Source organism: Mixophyes fleayi, chromosome 2 (genome assembly GCF_038048845.1).
Source record: "Mixophyes fleayi isolate aMixFle1 chromosome 2, aMixFle1.hap1, whole genome shotgun sequence".
Taxonomy (NCBI): domain Eukaryota; kingdom Metazoa; phylum Chordata; class Amphibia; order Anura; family Limnodynastidae; genus Mixophyes; species Mixophyes fleayi.
In genome coordinates this window covers 373,828,627-373,841,642 of record NC_134403.1, presented here as the reverse complement: position 1 = coordinate 373,841,642, position 13,016 = coordinate 373,828,627, and the positions used below count along the sequence as shown (strand labels likewise).

General features: G+C 43.5%; 1 protein-coding gene across 8 annotated transcripts in view; it reads left to right on the top strand.

Moving 5' to 3' along the window:
* Positions 1–13,016, top strand: part of STXBP5L (syntaxin binding protein 5L) — a 280,722-nt gene that overhangs the window by 252,314 nt on the left and 15,392 nt on the right. For 4 of the 8 annotated variants that reach the window (XM_075197464.1, XM_075197462.1, XM_075197461.1 and 1 more), the window contains 2 exons: positions 3,762–3,866; positions 4,547–4,786. In XM_075197464.1, the coding sequence (XP_075053565.1) occupies positions 3,762–3,866; positions 4,547–4,786 (345 nt within the window). The remainder of the gene's footprint in view (positions 1–3,761; positions 3,867–4,546; positions 4,787–13,016) is intronic. The other 4 variants (XM_075197467.1, XM_075197466.1, XM_075197465.1 and 1 more) reach the window with 1 other exon arrangement.

Here is a 13,016-nt window from a genome sequence, read left to right as displayed (position 1 = left end):
CAGAGTGTAGCTACCAAACTACCGTTACTATATACCCATGTACCGAGTGTAGCTACCGAACTACCGTTACTATATACCCATGTACCGAGTGTAGCTACCAAACTACCGTTACTATATACCCATGTACAGAGTGTAGCTACCAAACTACCGTTACTATATACCCATATACGAGTGTAGCTACCAAACTACTGTTACTATATACCCATGTACCGAGTGTAGCTACCAAACTACCGTTACTATATACCCCATATACCGAGTGTAGCTACCAAACTACCGTTAGTATATACCCATGTACCGAGTGCAGCTACCAAACTACCGTTACTATATACCCCATATACCGAGTGTAGCTACCAAACTACAGTTAGTATATACCCATGTACCGAGTGTAGCTACCAAACTACCGTTACTATATACCCCATATACCGAGTGCAGCTACCGAACTACCGTTACTATATACCCCATATACCGAGTGCAGCTACCGAACTACCGTTACTATATACCCATATACGAGTGTAGCTACCAAACTACTGTTGCTATATACCCATGTACCGAGTGTAGCTACCGAACTACCGTTACTATATACCCCATATACCGAGTGTAGCTACCAAACTACCGTTACTATATACCCCATATACCGAGTGCAGCTACCGAACTACCGTTACTATATACCCCATATACCGAGTGTAGCTACCAAACTACCGTTACTATATACCCCATATACTGAGTGCAGCTACCGAACTACCGTTACTATATACCCATATACCGAGTGTAGCTACCAAACTACCGTTACTATATACCCATATACGAGTGTAGCTACCGAACTACTGTTACTGTATACCCATGTACCGAGTGTAGCTACCAAACTACCGTTAGTATATACCCATGTACCGAGTGTAGCTACCAAACTACCGTTACTATATACCCCATATACGAGTGTAGCTACCAAACTACTGTTGCTATATACCCATGTACCGAGTGTAGCTACCAAACTACCGTTACTATATACCCCATATACCGAGTGTAGCTACCAAACTACCGTTACTATATACCCCATATACCGAGTGTAGCTACCAAACTACCGTTACTATATACCCCATATACCGAGTGCAGCTACCGAACTACCGTTACTATATACCCCATATACCGAGTGTAGCTACCAAACTACCGTTACTATATACCCCATATACTGAGTGCAGCTACCGAACTACTGTTACTGTATACCCATGTACCGAGTGTAGCTACCAAACTACCGTTACTATATACCCCATATACCGAGTGTAGCTACCAAACTACCGTTACTATATACCCCATATACCGAGTGTAGCTACCAAACTACCGTTACTATATACCCCATATACCGAGTGTAGCTACCAAACTACCGTTACTATATACCCCATATACCGAGTGCAGCTACCGAACTACCGTTACTATATACCCCATATACCGAGTGTAGCTACCAAACTACCGTTACTATATACCCATATACCGAGTGTAGCTACCAAACTACTGTTGCTATATACCCCATATACTGAGTGCAGCTACCGAACTACCGTTACTATATACCCATATACTGAGTGCAGCTACCTAACTACCATTGCTATATACCCCATATACCGAGTGTAGCTACCAAACTACCGTTACTATATACCCCATATACCGAGTGCAGCTACCGAACTACCGTTACTATATACCCATGTACCGAGTGTAGCTACCAAACTACCGTTACTATATACCCATATACCGAGTGCAGCTACCGAACTACCGTTACTATATACCCCATATACCGAGTGTAGCTACCAAACTACTGTTACTATATACCCATGTACCGAGTGTAGCTACCAAACTACCGTTACTATATACCCATATACCGAGTGTAGCTACCGAACTACCGTTACTATATACCCATGTACCGAGTGTAGCTACCAAACTACCGTTACTATATACCCATATACCGAGTGTAGCTACCGAACTACCGTTACTATATACCCATGTACCGAGTGTGACCATTCACACAGCAAACTAGCATCTCCATTTTCAGATAAACTATGAGAGTCTATGTGTGTATGTGTATATATATATATATATATATATATATATATATATATATATATAAGATTTATTTTATTTATATTGTACATATGCTTGTCACCTTTTTTATTTAGTTTTCTTACTGTCCGGAAGGGTGAGGCCATGAAATGACCATTGTAAGACACGATCTAGAGCTGTGACTAGGGATAAAACAGTTTTACAACATCTGACTTGCTGAGTTTGCTGAGATCTCGGGGACCACTCAGGTTTCTTCTATTCTTCCCATCAACAGTTTACAGCAAGTCTACCAATACATAATGAACTATAGTGATACAGATACGTCTTGTAGCCTTCATGGGACTTTGTAGTATTAGGGGAATACATATTTCATAAGGGGCTCCCAAAAGCCAGGGAAATATTGTAAATGAAATTAACATTAATATTTCACAATGTTTTTGATTTCTTCCTCCTGTAGCTTTGTAGCTTGAGATTATTGCATTGTTCTGATACTAATTCTCTGTATGTTACCATGGAAATCCCCATATAGTCAGACTTATCATGCACACAGGAGGATTAATAGGTACTACATAACCCAGAGCACAATCCTAGTTGTGACAACGTTTCACATATATTTCTTGTAATGACATAGTATGTTGGGTAAAAGTAAATACAGCAGAACTGCAATCTAAGACATAAATGTCATGTATGTGCCAGCGATGACAATGTGTAGCTATGGTATTTTGCATGGATTATAAAATGCTGTACTGTAAGGGGATAGACACATGATATATTAATGTATTGTGAGCGAAACACAGTATTACACAGGTATTAACCCCCTTCACAGATAGTTAAATCCAGTGATAACAAGATATCAATACCCCATTTCAGTCCCTATAAGATTTTTTGGTGGCCCCTCGCCTCTTCGTAAACCTCCATTGTTAAGTTCCTTATTTTAATATATTTTTACAGTTGAGCTTGTAGTAATAACATGGGCTCATTTGATAGCCCTGCTCTAATTCAAGTAAATATTGCCCTGGTGTAATATACAGGTTCGTAAATAAACACCTACATTTTCATCTATATCTGTTGTATCCTGTTGGTGGGAAAATTGTGCCTTGTTCAAATCAGCAAACCATATGTCTGTTTCAGGTATTAGAGCAGGTCTGGCCAACCTGTGGCTCTCCAGGTTTTGTGAAACTATAGGTCCCAGCATGCACCACTAATGGCTGGTTACCTGCTGACAGAGTATGCTGGGGCTTATAGTTTCACAGCTCATGGAGATTCACAGGTTGGATGGGCATTCAGGACAATAGGGAAGGATGAGAAACTTATTGTGATTAAGCGTTAGGGGAGCTTGTGATTCGTAAGCATGGGATAATCGGTGTAGTTGGGAGGGATGAACAGTCAGTGTTGACGGTCTGGATGGTCAACCAGTGTAGTTGGGAGAAATAAGTCAGTGAAGTTGGGAGAGCTGAGACTGTAGTTGACAGTGGTGGGCAGTCAGTGTAGTTAAGAGTGGTGGACAGTCAGGATAGTTGACAGTGGTGAACAATCGGTGTAGCTGGAGTGATAGACAGATGGGATAGTTATACTGATTTTTAGGGGTGGAAAAAGAAAACGCATTTATTTTGTAATTGTAAGATTGAAATAATTAGTGTTTTGTTTTTACAACTCTGTCCAAATAATTGTTGCTTCAATTGTTGCTGTCCTTTTGCGATACATGGCTCTTGTAGCAGTAGGTTACATTTCCAGACGGGCAATGCTTCAGCAATTACATGGAGTCAGTACATTCTCAAATGATGAATACCACTATTCTCCAAACTCGTGGGCAGAGAAAGGTAAGACCACAAGTGTGTAGCACTGTATGTCCTGTGCACTGTGGTAGTAATGTCTGTCCAATCTTTAGTGGATATTAGTGTATTAGTAATTACAGCAATGGGCTGTTTTGTATGCTGTATTTATGCATTCATTTGTGGAAAGACACAGAACACACTAATGACATGGAATGTTGCTGTTTGATAACATATCCCTAATTTGTTTCAGTGTTATTATATCATAAATGGGCAGTAACAGAACATACTGTATGTGAATATGGATGTACATGTTACACACATGACAGGAGTCCTTGCAGTGCATTTATACTTTCATTGTTGAATTAAATAAAAAATAGCGTGATGCATTTTTTTGTCTAAACAGTTGTCATTTAATACAAGTTAATTTAACCAGTACAGTTTTACAAGTTAGTTACCAGTACAGCGGAGAGAAATAGTAAGTCTTATTTACTAACAAGCTTTATCACTATCCTGTCATAAATGCTGATACCAAACGCATGTTACATTTTACAGGCCGTACACATATCCAGAATGGGAGCACATGACGTGTCTGCTGTGTGAACAAATGTTAGATAGATATATATATATATTATATAAAACATGTCATAGGGAGATGTAGATGAGAATGTAGATGTGTATTGTAGGGATTCCTAAGTTATGATCTACTGTCTCTATTCTCCTTATAGAAAGTCGGGAAAGCTCTTTCAGCCGTTCCCGCAGCTCCAGCGTCTCCAGCATTGATAAGGAGTCCAAAGAGGCCATCACAGCCTTGTACTTCATGGAGTCATTTGCCCGGAAGAATGACCAGTCCCCCTCGCCATGCCTGTGGGTAGGGACCAGCCTGGGGATGGTTCTGGTCATATCACTGAACGTACCATTAAGCGAAGAGCAAAGACAGACGGAGCCGGTGCTGGTGTCTCCAAGCGGTAAGTGCCACTCAGTGGTGTCTATTGGCACCTTTTGGAGAGGTTAGTGTCTTCAGTGGGTTTATCACACTGGGCACCCACCACAAAATGATGATGTGGGTGAGAATGACGCATAAAATTGTCCTCTGTGTTACTGTGTATATCTGCAGTTCTCGTCATCCATGTCTACCATCACATTCTTCCCATTAATATGGAAGGACCATGTGTCCATGTCCTGGTCCATCTTCAGTTGAGTGGAACCTATGGTGAATCAGGACAGGCTGTGTTTGTTTTACTCTTATGTGGATGTGTGTCCCGTACTTAAAATATTGGAGTTCATTTAGATCATCCAGGGCCTGGTGTAGAGGTGAATGTACGCCTGCTTGCGTGCCTTAAATTGCAAAAAATCGTGCAAGTACCTACATATACACATCATTTCATCCACTCTATGCATCAGGCCCCTATTGTGATTGTGCACCATTAAACACCAGTGATTGGTATACCCAGTGCACATCAAGGGACACGCCTCCTTTCCACACTCAGGAGCAACAGACAGAAACATCCGTAGGCTATTGTGACAGGATGGGCTTACTCTGCCACCCTGTGTGCATGGAACTGGTTTACAGATTTATTTTGGGGTTCCTCTTACCCTCAGTAACTTGTGGTCACTGACCACTCCTACTGGTGTTACTCTGACACTCACCAATTCTAAGAGTCAACTGTGTGCCAGTTGTAGGTGAGAAGTTTCTGCCACCACCAGGCACCTTCACCAACACCTGGAACCACATACTTCTAGGTGGTGTTTGTAGCTGTTGCAGCACTTCTTTGTTGGTGACTGTGACTCGTTCCTCCCGACCACTTACTTAGGATCAGGACTGTAGGATAGAAGACAGATAGTCGACTTAAGGTGTTGGGTTCAACACAAGACAACCTGGGAATGAAATAGAGGATTTTAATCTAATGTGTAGGTCACAAGATTACAACTATTAATAGGTGTTATGCAGGATCTTTATGAACAGTAGTGTTTATTGCTCAATAGTAGCTCTTAAAAGAACTTGCACATCACTGAGTGCTGCTGGTGATGCACAGGAGAATCTATTTTGCATGGTGGCTTGCTTTCCTTTATATACAGGTTATTTTTTTAACCAGGTTTATTTTTATAGCTTTTTGAATATTTACAAAACAATAGAAACATATCTAGACACTACAATAAGCTTTAACAAGGTATGGGTTGCATATATCGCTTATTGGTAAAGACTGGTGCCCATTTCAAGCTGAATATGTTCCATACAATAGGAATGCCAGATTCTATTTAGGACTTATTGGTGGGCTGCTGGAGAAGGAGGTTTGTAGTTGGCTGACAGCTGACAGCTAGGGACCAGGAGGATGTGCTTTATGAGTTTATTTTTTTGTCAGTTAGGTATCGGTAAATGGGGCAATATATATTTAGTAGAAAGGGGACAACGTTAACTTGCATAACAGATAATATAACATTTTGATTATGAGACAAAAGCCTTTTAGTTTAGCACAGTCCGACCAGAAATGTATGAAAGGATCTACAGCATCTGTTTTTACAACATAAGTTGAGGAAATGTTCTGCTCCGATAAGGTTGGAACATTAACTGAGCTGAGCTATTGCTGGCTATCTTACAATGGGCAAATGTAAGGTTTCCTTTCTTGGTTTTAATACATTTAGTATAATTCAAAACACGTCTTTGACAAAGTTTATTGGCTTTGCCTAATTTATCATAAAAACAATTGTGGCAAAAACCCGCTACTGCAGAAGCACACGCGAACAATTTCTTCCTTTTTATGTAGTTTTATTGTCAGAATGGTAAATGTCTTGACACGTACAGATTTCACAGCATTTCTTGGAGACCCTAAACGCTAGCTAGACATAGCTCAGCTCTCTCAAGATCAGCCAGCTTCCCCAGCGTTGATCTTCCTGAACAAATGGCACAAACAAGCTTTTATACATGTTACTCCTCCCCCAGCCTTAGCTTGATGGACAGGTGACACACCCGCCTTCTCTTTAAAAGAAAACACCCATCAGTGGCTCTGTTTGCACAGCCACACCCTGTCTGTTTGCTGAGAGGAAATCATGTAAGTTAACAAACTTTAAACTACACATACGTTTTTACCTGTTTAATCTCCACCTAGGTGCATAACTATGCCAATGTTTTATTCTGTTTGTATACTTTCTCTGCCTCTTGTCAGAAAAATGCCTCCCTTTGTTGCACATCCCTCCCCCTAGCGTCTCCAAGTAGGGGGACGCAGACTTTGCGAGGAGCGCATATTTTCATGACAATGCATCTGCATTCTTGTGCAGAATCCCAGGTCTATGTTCTACTGAGAACTTGAAAGGTTGCAGTGCCAAGAACCAGCGGGTTACCTTGGCATTTACCTCCCGGTTGTTCTGCATCCATCTTAATGGTGCATGGTGTGTTATTAAGGTGAACTCTCTGCCTAGGAGATAATAGCGCAGAGCTTCTGTAGCCCATTTAATGGCGAGATATTCTTTCTCCGCAGTGGCATATTTTTGTTCCCTTGGAAGCAACTTCCGACCTAGGTACAGGACAGGGTTTTCTACTCCATTCTTTTCCTGTGACAAGACTGCACCTAAGCCAACACCAGAAGCATCAGTTTGGAGGAAGAACCTCCGGGTAAAATCTGGTGCTTGTAGAACTGGAGAGGAACAAAGAGCTAACCGAAGATCAGACCAGGCGGTTTCTGCAGAGTCAGACCAGGTTAATCTGTCTGGACAAGTTTTTTTTAACATGTCCGTAAGTGGAGCAGCTCTAGTGGTGAAGTGGCTTACAAACCGCCTGTAGTAACCGACTAAGCCTAAAAAGGTTCTTAATTGCAACTTTTTTTCTGGTCTTGCCCAATTTTTGACTGCCTCCATTTTGTCTAGCTGGGGTTTTACATGTCCTCGACCAACAATGTACCCCAAATATTTGGCTTCTCTCATAGCTATGGCACATTTTTCTGGGTTGGCTGTTAATCCTGCTGACCTTAATGAAGCTAAGACCGCCTCAACTTTGGCTAAATGTGATCCCCAGTCTGGGGTATAAATCACTATATCGTCCAGGTAAGCGGCTGCATAAGCTGCGTGAGGTCGTAGCAATTTATTCATGGCCCTTTGGAAGGTGGCAGGTGCCCCATGCAACCCAAAGGGTAGGACTTTATATTGATAGAGACCATCAGGGGTGGAAAATGCAGTCTTTGGCTTGGCCGTGGAAGTCAGGGGAACTTGCCAATAACCCTTTGTTAGATCAAGGGTTGTTAAATAATTGCTACCAGCAAGATTTTCCACTAGTTCATCCACACGTGGCATTGGATAGGCATTAAACTGCGACATTCTGTTTAGGCGCCTAAAGCCATTGCAGAACCTAATTGTCCCGTTGGGTTTCGGGACAAGCACAATGGGACTATTCCACTCACTAGTGCACTCTTCAATCACATCTAACTGGAGCATCTTCTCGACCTCCTTCCTCACGTCCACCCGTCTGGCTTCTGGAATACGATACGGCTTCTGCTTTACAATGACTCCTGGCGCAGTGACAATGTCGTGTTCGATTAAGGTAGTGCGCCCAGGAATGGAAGAGAAGACATCCCTGTTCGGTCGAATCATTTCTTCAGTCTGTTGTCTCTGCTGAATTGACAAAGCTGGCTCTATGGGCACTTCAGACTTTTCAATGGCAGTACTCACTACCTGAGAAGAGGTTTCCTCATTGCTCCACCCTTCTACTACCTAACTGGCGGACTCTGTAATTGACAGGACCGACAGCCTCTATAACTTCATATGGACCCTGCCAATGGGCGAAAAGTTTGCTTTCCTGGTTAAGAACCAGGACTAGGACCTTGTCCCCAGGCTTGAAAGATCGAACAACAGCACTTTTATCATAACTTTTTCTCTGTCGTTCCTGAGCCTCATTTACATGTTGCTGCACAATGGGCCGTATCTTTCCTAGCCTCTCATACATTTGTGACACAAATTGTACCAGATTTGGCTCCCTGGGACCTTGCTGCTCCCACCCTTCTTTTAACATATCCAAGATACCCTTATGCTGTCTCCCAAACAATAACTCAAAGGGACTAAACCCTGTTGAAGCTTGAGGTACCTCACGGATGGCAAACATCAAATAGGGAATAAGAGTGTCCCAATCTTTTTTTTCTTGAGCCACTGCTTTCCTGAGCATGTGCTTTAATGTGCGGTTAAAGCGATCCACCAAGCCATCTGTTTGTGGATGGTATACAGAGGTGTGAAGTGCCGTAACCCCTAGCAACTGGCACATGTCCTTCATCAGTTTAGACATGAATGGAGTACCCTGATCTGTGAGAATTTCTTTGGGTATTCCCAAGCGTGTAAACATCAATACAAGTTCCTTAGCTATGGTGCTGGACTTTATGTTTCGTAGGGTAACTGCCTCTGGATACCTGGTTGCATAGTCAAGCACCACTAGTATATATTGGTGCCCATGTGCGGATTTTTCCAGTGGCCCCACAAGGTCCATAGCTATCCATTCAAAGGGAACTTGTACTATTGGAATTGGAATGAGAGGTGCCCTGTACATGGGTTTGGGACAGGTTCTCTGACAAATGGGACAGTACCGGCAATACTTTTTCACTGCCATGTGTACACCGGGCCAGTAAAACCTAAGCAGAACTCGTTCCCGTGTTTTATCCTCCCCTAGGTGTCCCCCACAGACATGTGTATGTGCTGCTTTTAACACTAGAGTTACATGGACCTGAGGAACCATTAATTGTTCTACTTTATCCCCCTATACAGTAGCAACTCTATACAGGAAATTATTTTTAACAATAAAATATGGTATACCTTCTGCAGGCTGGGCGGCATTTACCTCAGTCACACTTTTGAAGGCATGTTCCAAAGTGGCATCATTAAGTTGGTCTCAAGCAAAGTCCTGCAAATGAAACAAAATTGGTATTGCGGACCAGTCCGTATCCTCACTGACAGGCGGGGTGGGCTCATTTGCGACATCACCAACCAATGCTAGTTTGGACTGTCCATGTTTCCCCGCAGGTGGATGCTTTTGTGGAACTCCTGCTGTGACTCCCAGGATGGCATTCCGGTTTGGCGGTTCCCAAAGATCGATGCCCAGATGTTGTGGATTCTTAGGCGGTTCCTTGAAGACCGGGCTTCCGACCGTTGCATCAATTGCCGGCATGTCCGGCCGGATCCGCTCACCGAGGACTTCATTAAACAATGGGAAGTCTCGCCCCAAAATGAGTGGATATGGGAGTTTAGGTGCTATGGCAGCTACCACCATAACAGTTTTGTCTTTGAATGTGACTGGTAGTATTGTTCGTTCATACTCCTCTGTCGTGCCATGTACGCAAAGAACCTTCACCTTGGGCAACCGAGAAAATATGGTTTCGGGTAAGGCAGAGCTGGAAACCAATGAGAGTTCACTCCCCGAGTCAACCAAGGCCAGAATAAGGTTTTGGTTGATTAGCACAGTCACCCGGAACAAACAAGGACTTCCTGATGTGGGACTCATGGTAAAACAGCTTGGAAAAGCAGGCCCAATATGTGCCACGGAACAGTCCATGGGTTTTGGTAGTTTAGGACACTCTGCCTTAAAGTGGCCTGGCTCACCACATTCAAAACATTTCAGATTAGACAGCTTTGCACCTGGCCCTCTGTCCGTAGCAGTTTTGCCTTTGGGCCCTGTAGCAAGGATTGCCAAACCTGGCTTTTGGCGTGGCAGCGGCTTTGGCACAAATGCAGGTTCTTTAGTCATTTGCTGTAGCGCACAAAACCTTTCTACCACGGTGGCAAGCTCTTCATAAGTTTGTGGGTCTGATTGCAGAACCCACCTTTGCAGCCCCCGGATGCAGTGATCTATTGCCAGAACTTCAATAATCCGAGAAGGCGAAATCTCCTCAGGCTGCAGCCATTTCTTCAAAATTTTAGAAAGCTCAGCCACTTGGTGATAGCGCTGGGCTCGGCCTGGCCCGGAAACTCCAATGCGAGCCAATATCTCAGACTTAAGGCACAGATAGTCAGAGGCCCGTTCCTCATCTAGATCCATATAAGCTCGCTGAGCTTCACCAGTCAGATATGGCGCCAGCCTCTCAGCCCAGTCTTTAGGAGGCCATTTTGCCCTTTTTGCAAGTCTCTCAAAGGACACCAGATATGCTTCTATGTCATCACCTGGCGACATTTTCTGGAGAACAGGACCAAGTGGTTCATTTCTGTCATGCCTCAACTGGCTTAACTCTTCTCTTAAGAGCCTTGTGTTTTCCACCTGTGCCTCGGCAACTTGTAGCATCTGAGCTTGCTGTTCTTGCTGCGCAGTGGCCACATTCACGAGGGTTCTCAGTACTTCCTCCATGTTGACGTCTGCACGGGTTGGGTAGCGGAAACTTGCTTCCCGGAGCATCCCACTCCTGACACCACTTGTGGAAAAAGCCCGCTACTGCAGAAGCACACGCGAACAACTTCTTCCTTTTTATGTAGTGTTATTGTCAGAATGGTAAATGTCTTGACACTGTACAGATTTCACAGCATTTCTTGGAGACCCTAAACGCTAGCTAAACATAGCTCAGCTCTCTCAAGATCAGCCAGCTTCCCCAGCGTTGATCTTCCTGAACAAATGGCACAAACAAGCTTTTATACATGTTACTCCTCCCACAGCCTTAGTTTGATGGACAGGTGACACACCCACCTTCTCTTTAAAATAAAACACCCATCAGTGGCTCTGTTTGCACAGCCACACCCTGTCTGTTTGCTGAGAGGAAATCATGTAAGTTAACAAACTTTAAACTACACAAACGTTTTTACCTGGTTTAATCTCCACCTAGGTGCATAACTATGCCAATGTTTTATTCTGTTTGTATACTTTCTCTGCCTCTTGTCAGAAAAATGCCTCCCTTTGTTACACAGTGTTGAAGCTTTTGAAGATTATTATATTGATAGTAGGGGGTTTAGTTGGCCTTTTGTCTTAAGTATTTCAGAAAGAAGTATGGGGGGGATATAATATATAGGCAGCAACGTTTCTAATTGCTTGCCAAGGGAGGATAACTGCAGAGCATCTTTTTGCTTGAGGTTGGAAGCTAGGCTGGTAAGGGTACCGTAGATGGTGGCCTTATGGGCTTCCCACACCACCGAAAAGGGTGTGGGGTAATGATGCTGGTCTAAGAGGAAATACACCTCTGAATCATTGGACCATGAAAGTGAGGTGGTGCCCACTGTTGCTACTTCTTGTGTTAGTGTTGAGTCGATGAAGAGCATATCTATACAGGAATATGTTTGATGTGGAAAAGAGGAGTGTGAATAATCTTTAGCTGAGGAGTTCATTACGCACCAGGTGTCACATAAATTGTACAATTTTAGAAGGGTTACCAGCTTTTTTGAGATATTTGCTAAATTTACTAAGAAAGGGGAATTGTGTCTGATTGGGAGCATACAGGCAAAGTTGTGTAACCAAATCAGAATGTAAAGGTGTCAGCTACTACAAGATTCCTGCCTGCAGTATGCTGGAGTGTTCTGATGGAAGAAGGGGACTAAGATCACTACTCCTCTAGTCTGCAGTCAGTTGGAGTGCTCTGATGGAAGAAGGGGACTAAGATCACTACTCCTCTAGTCTGCAGTCAGTTGGAGTGCTCTGATGGAAGAAGGGGACTAAGATCACTTTTCCTCTAGTCTGCAGTCTGCTGGAGTGCTCTGATGGAAGAAGGGGACTAAGATCACTAATCCTCTAGTCTGCAGCCTGCTGGAGTGCTCTGATGGAAGGAGAGGATTAAGATCACTACTCCTCTAGTCTGCAGTCAGTTGGAGTGCTCTGATGGACGAAGGGGACTAAGATGACTACTCCTCTAGTCTGCAGTCTGCTGGAGTGCTCTGATGGAAGAAGGGGACTAAGATCACTACTCCTCTAGTCTGCAGTCAGTTGGAGTGCTCTGATGGAAGAAGGGGACTAAGATCATTACTCCTCTCTTCTGCAGTCAGTTGGAGTGCTCTGATGGAAGAAGGGGACTAAGATCACTTCTTCTCTCTTCTGCAGTCAGGTGGAGTGCTCTGATGGAAGAAGGGGACTAAGATCACTACTCCTGTACTCTGCAGTCTGCTGGAGTGCTCTGATGGAAGAAGGGGACTAGGATCACTACTCCTTTAGTCTGCAGTCTGCTGGAGAGCTCTGATGGAAGAAGGGGACTAAGATCACTACTCCTCTAGTCTGCAGTCAGTTGGAGTGCTCTGATGGAAGAAGGGGACTAAGATCAC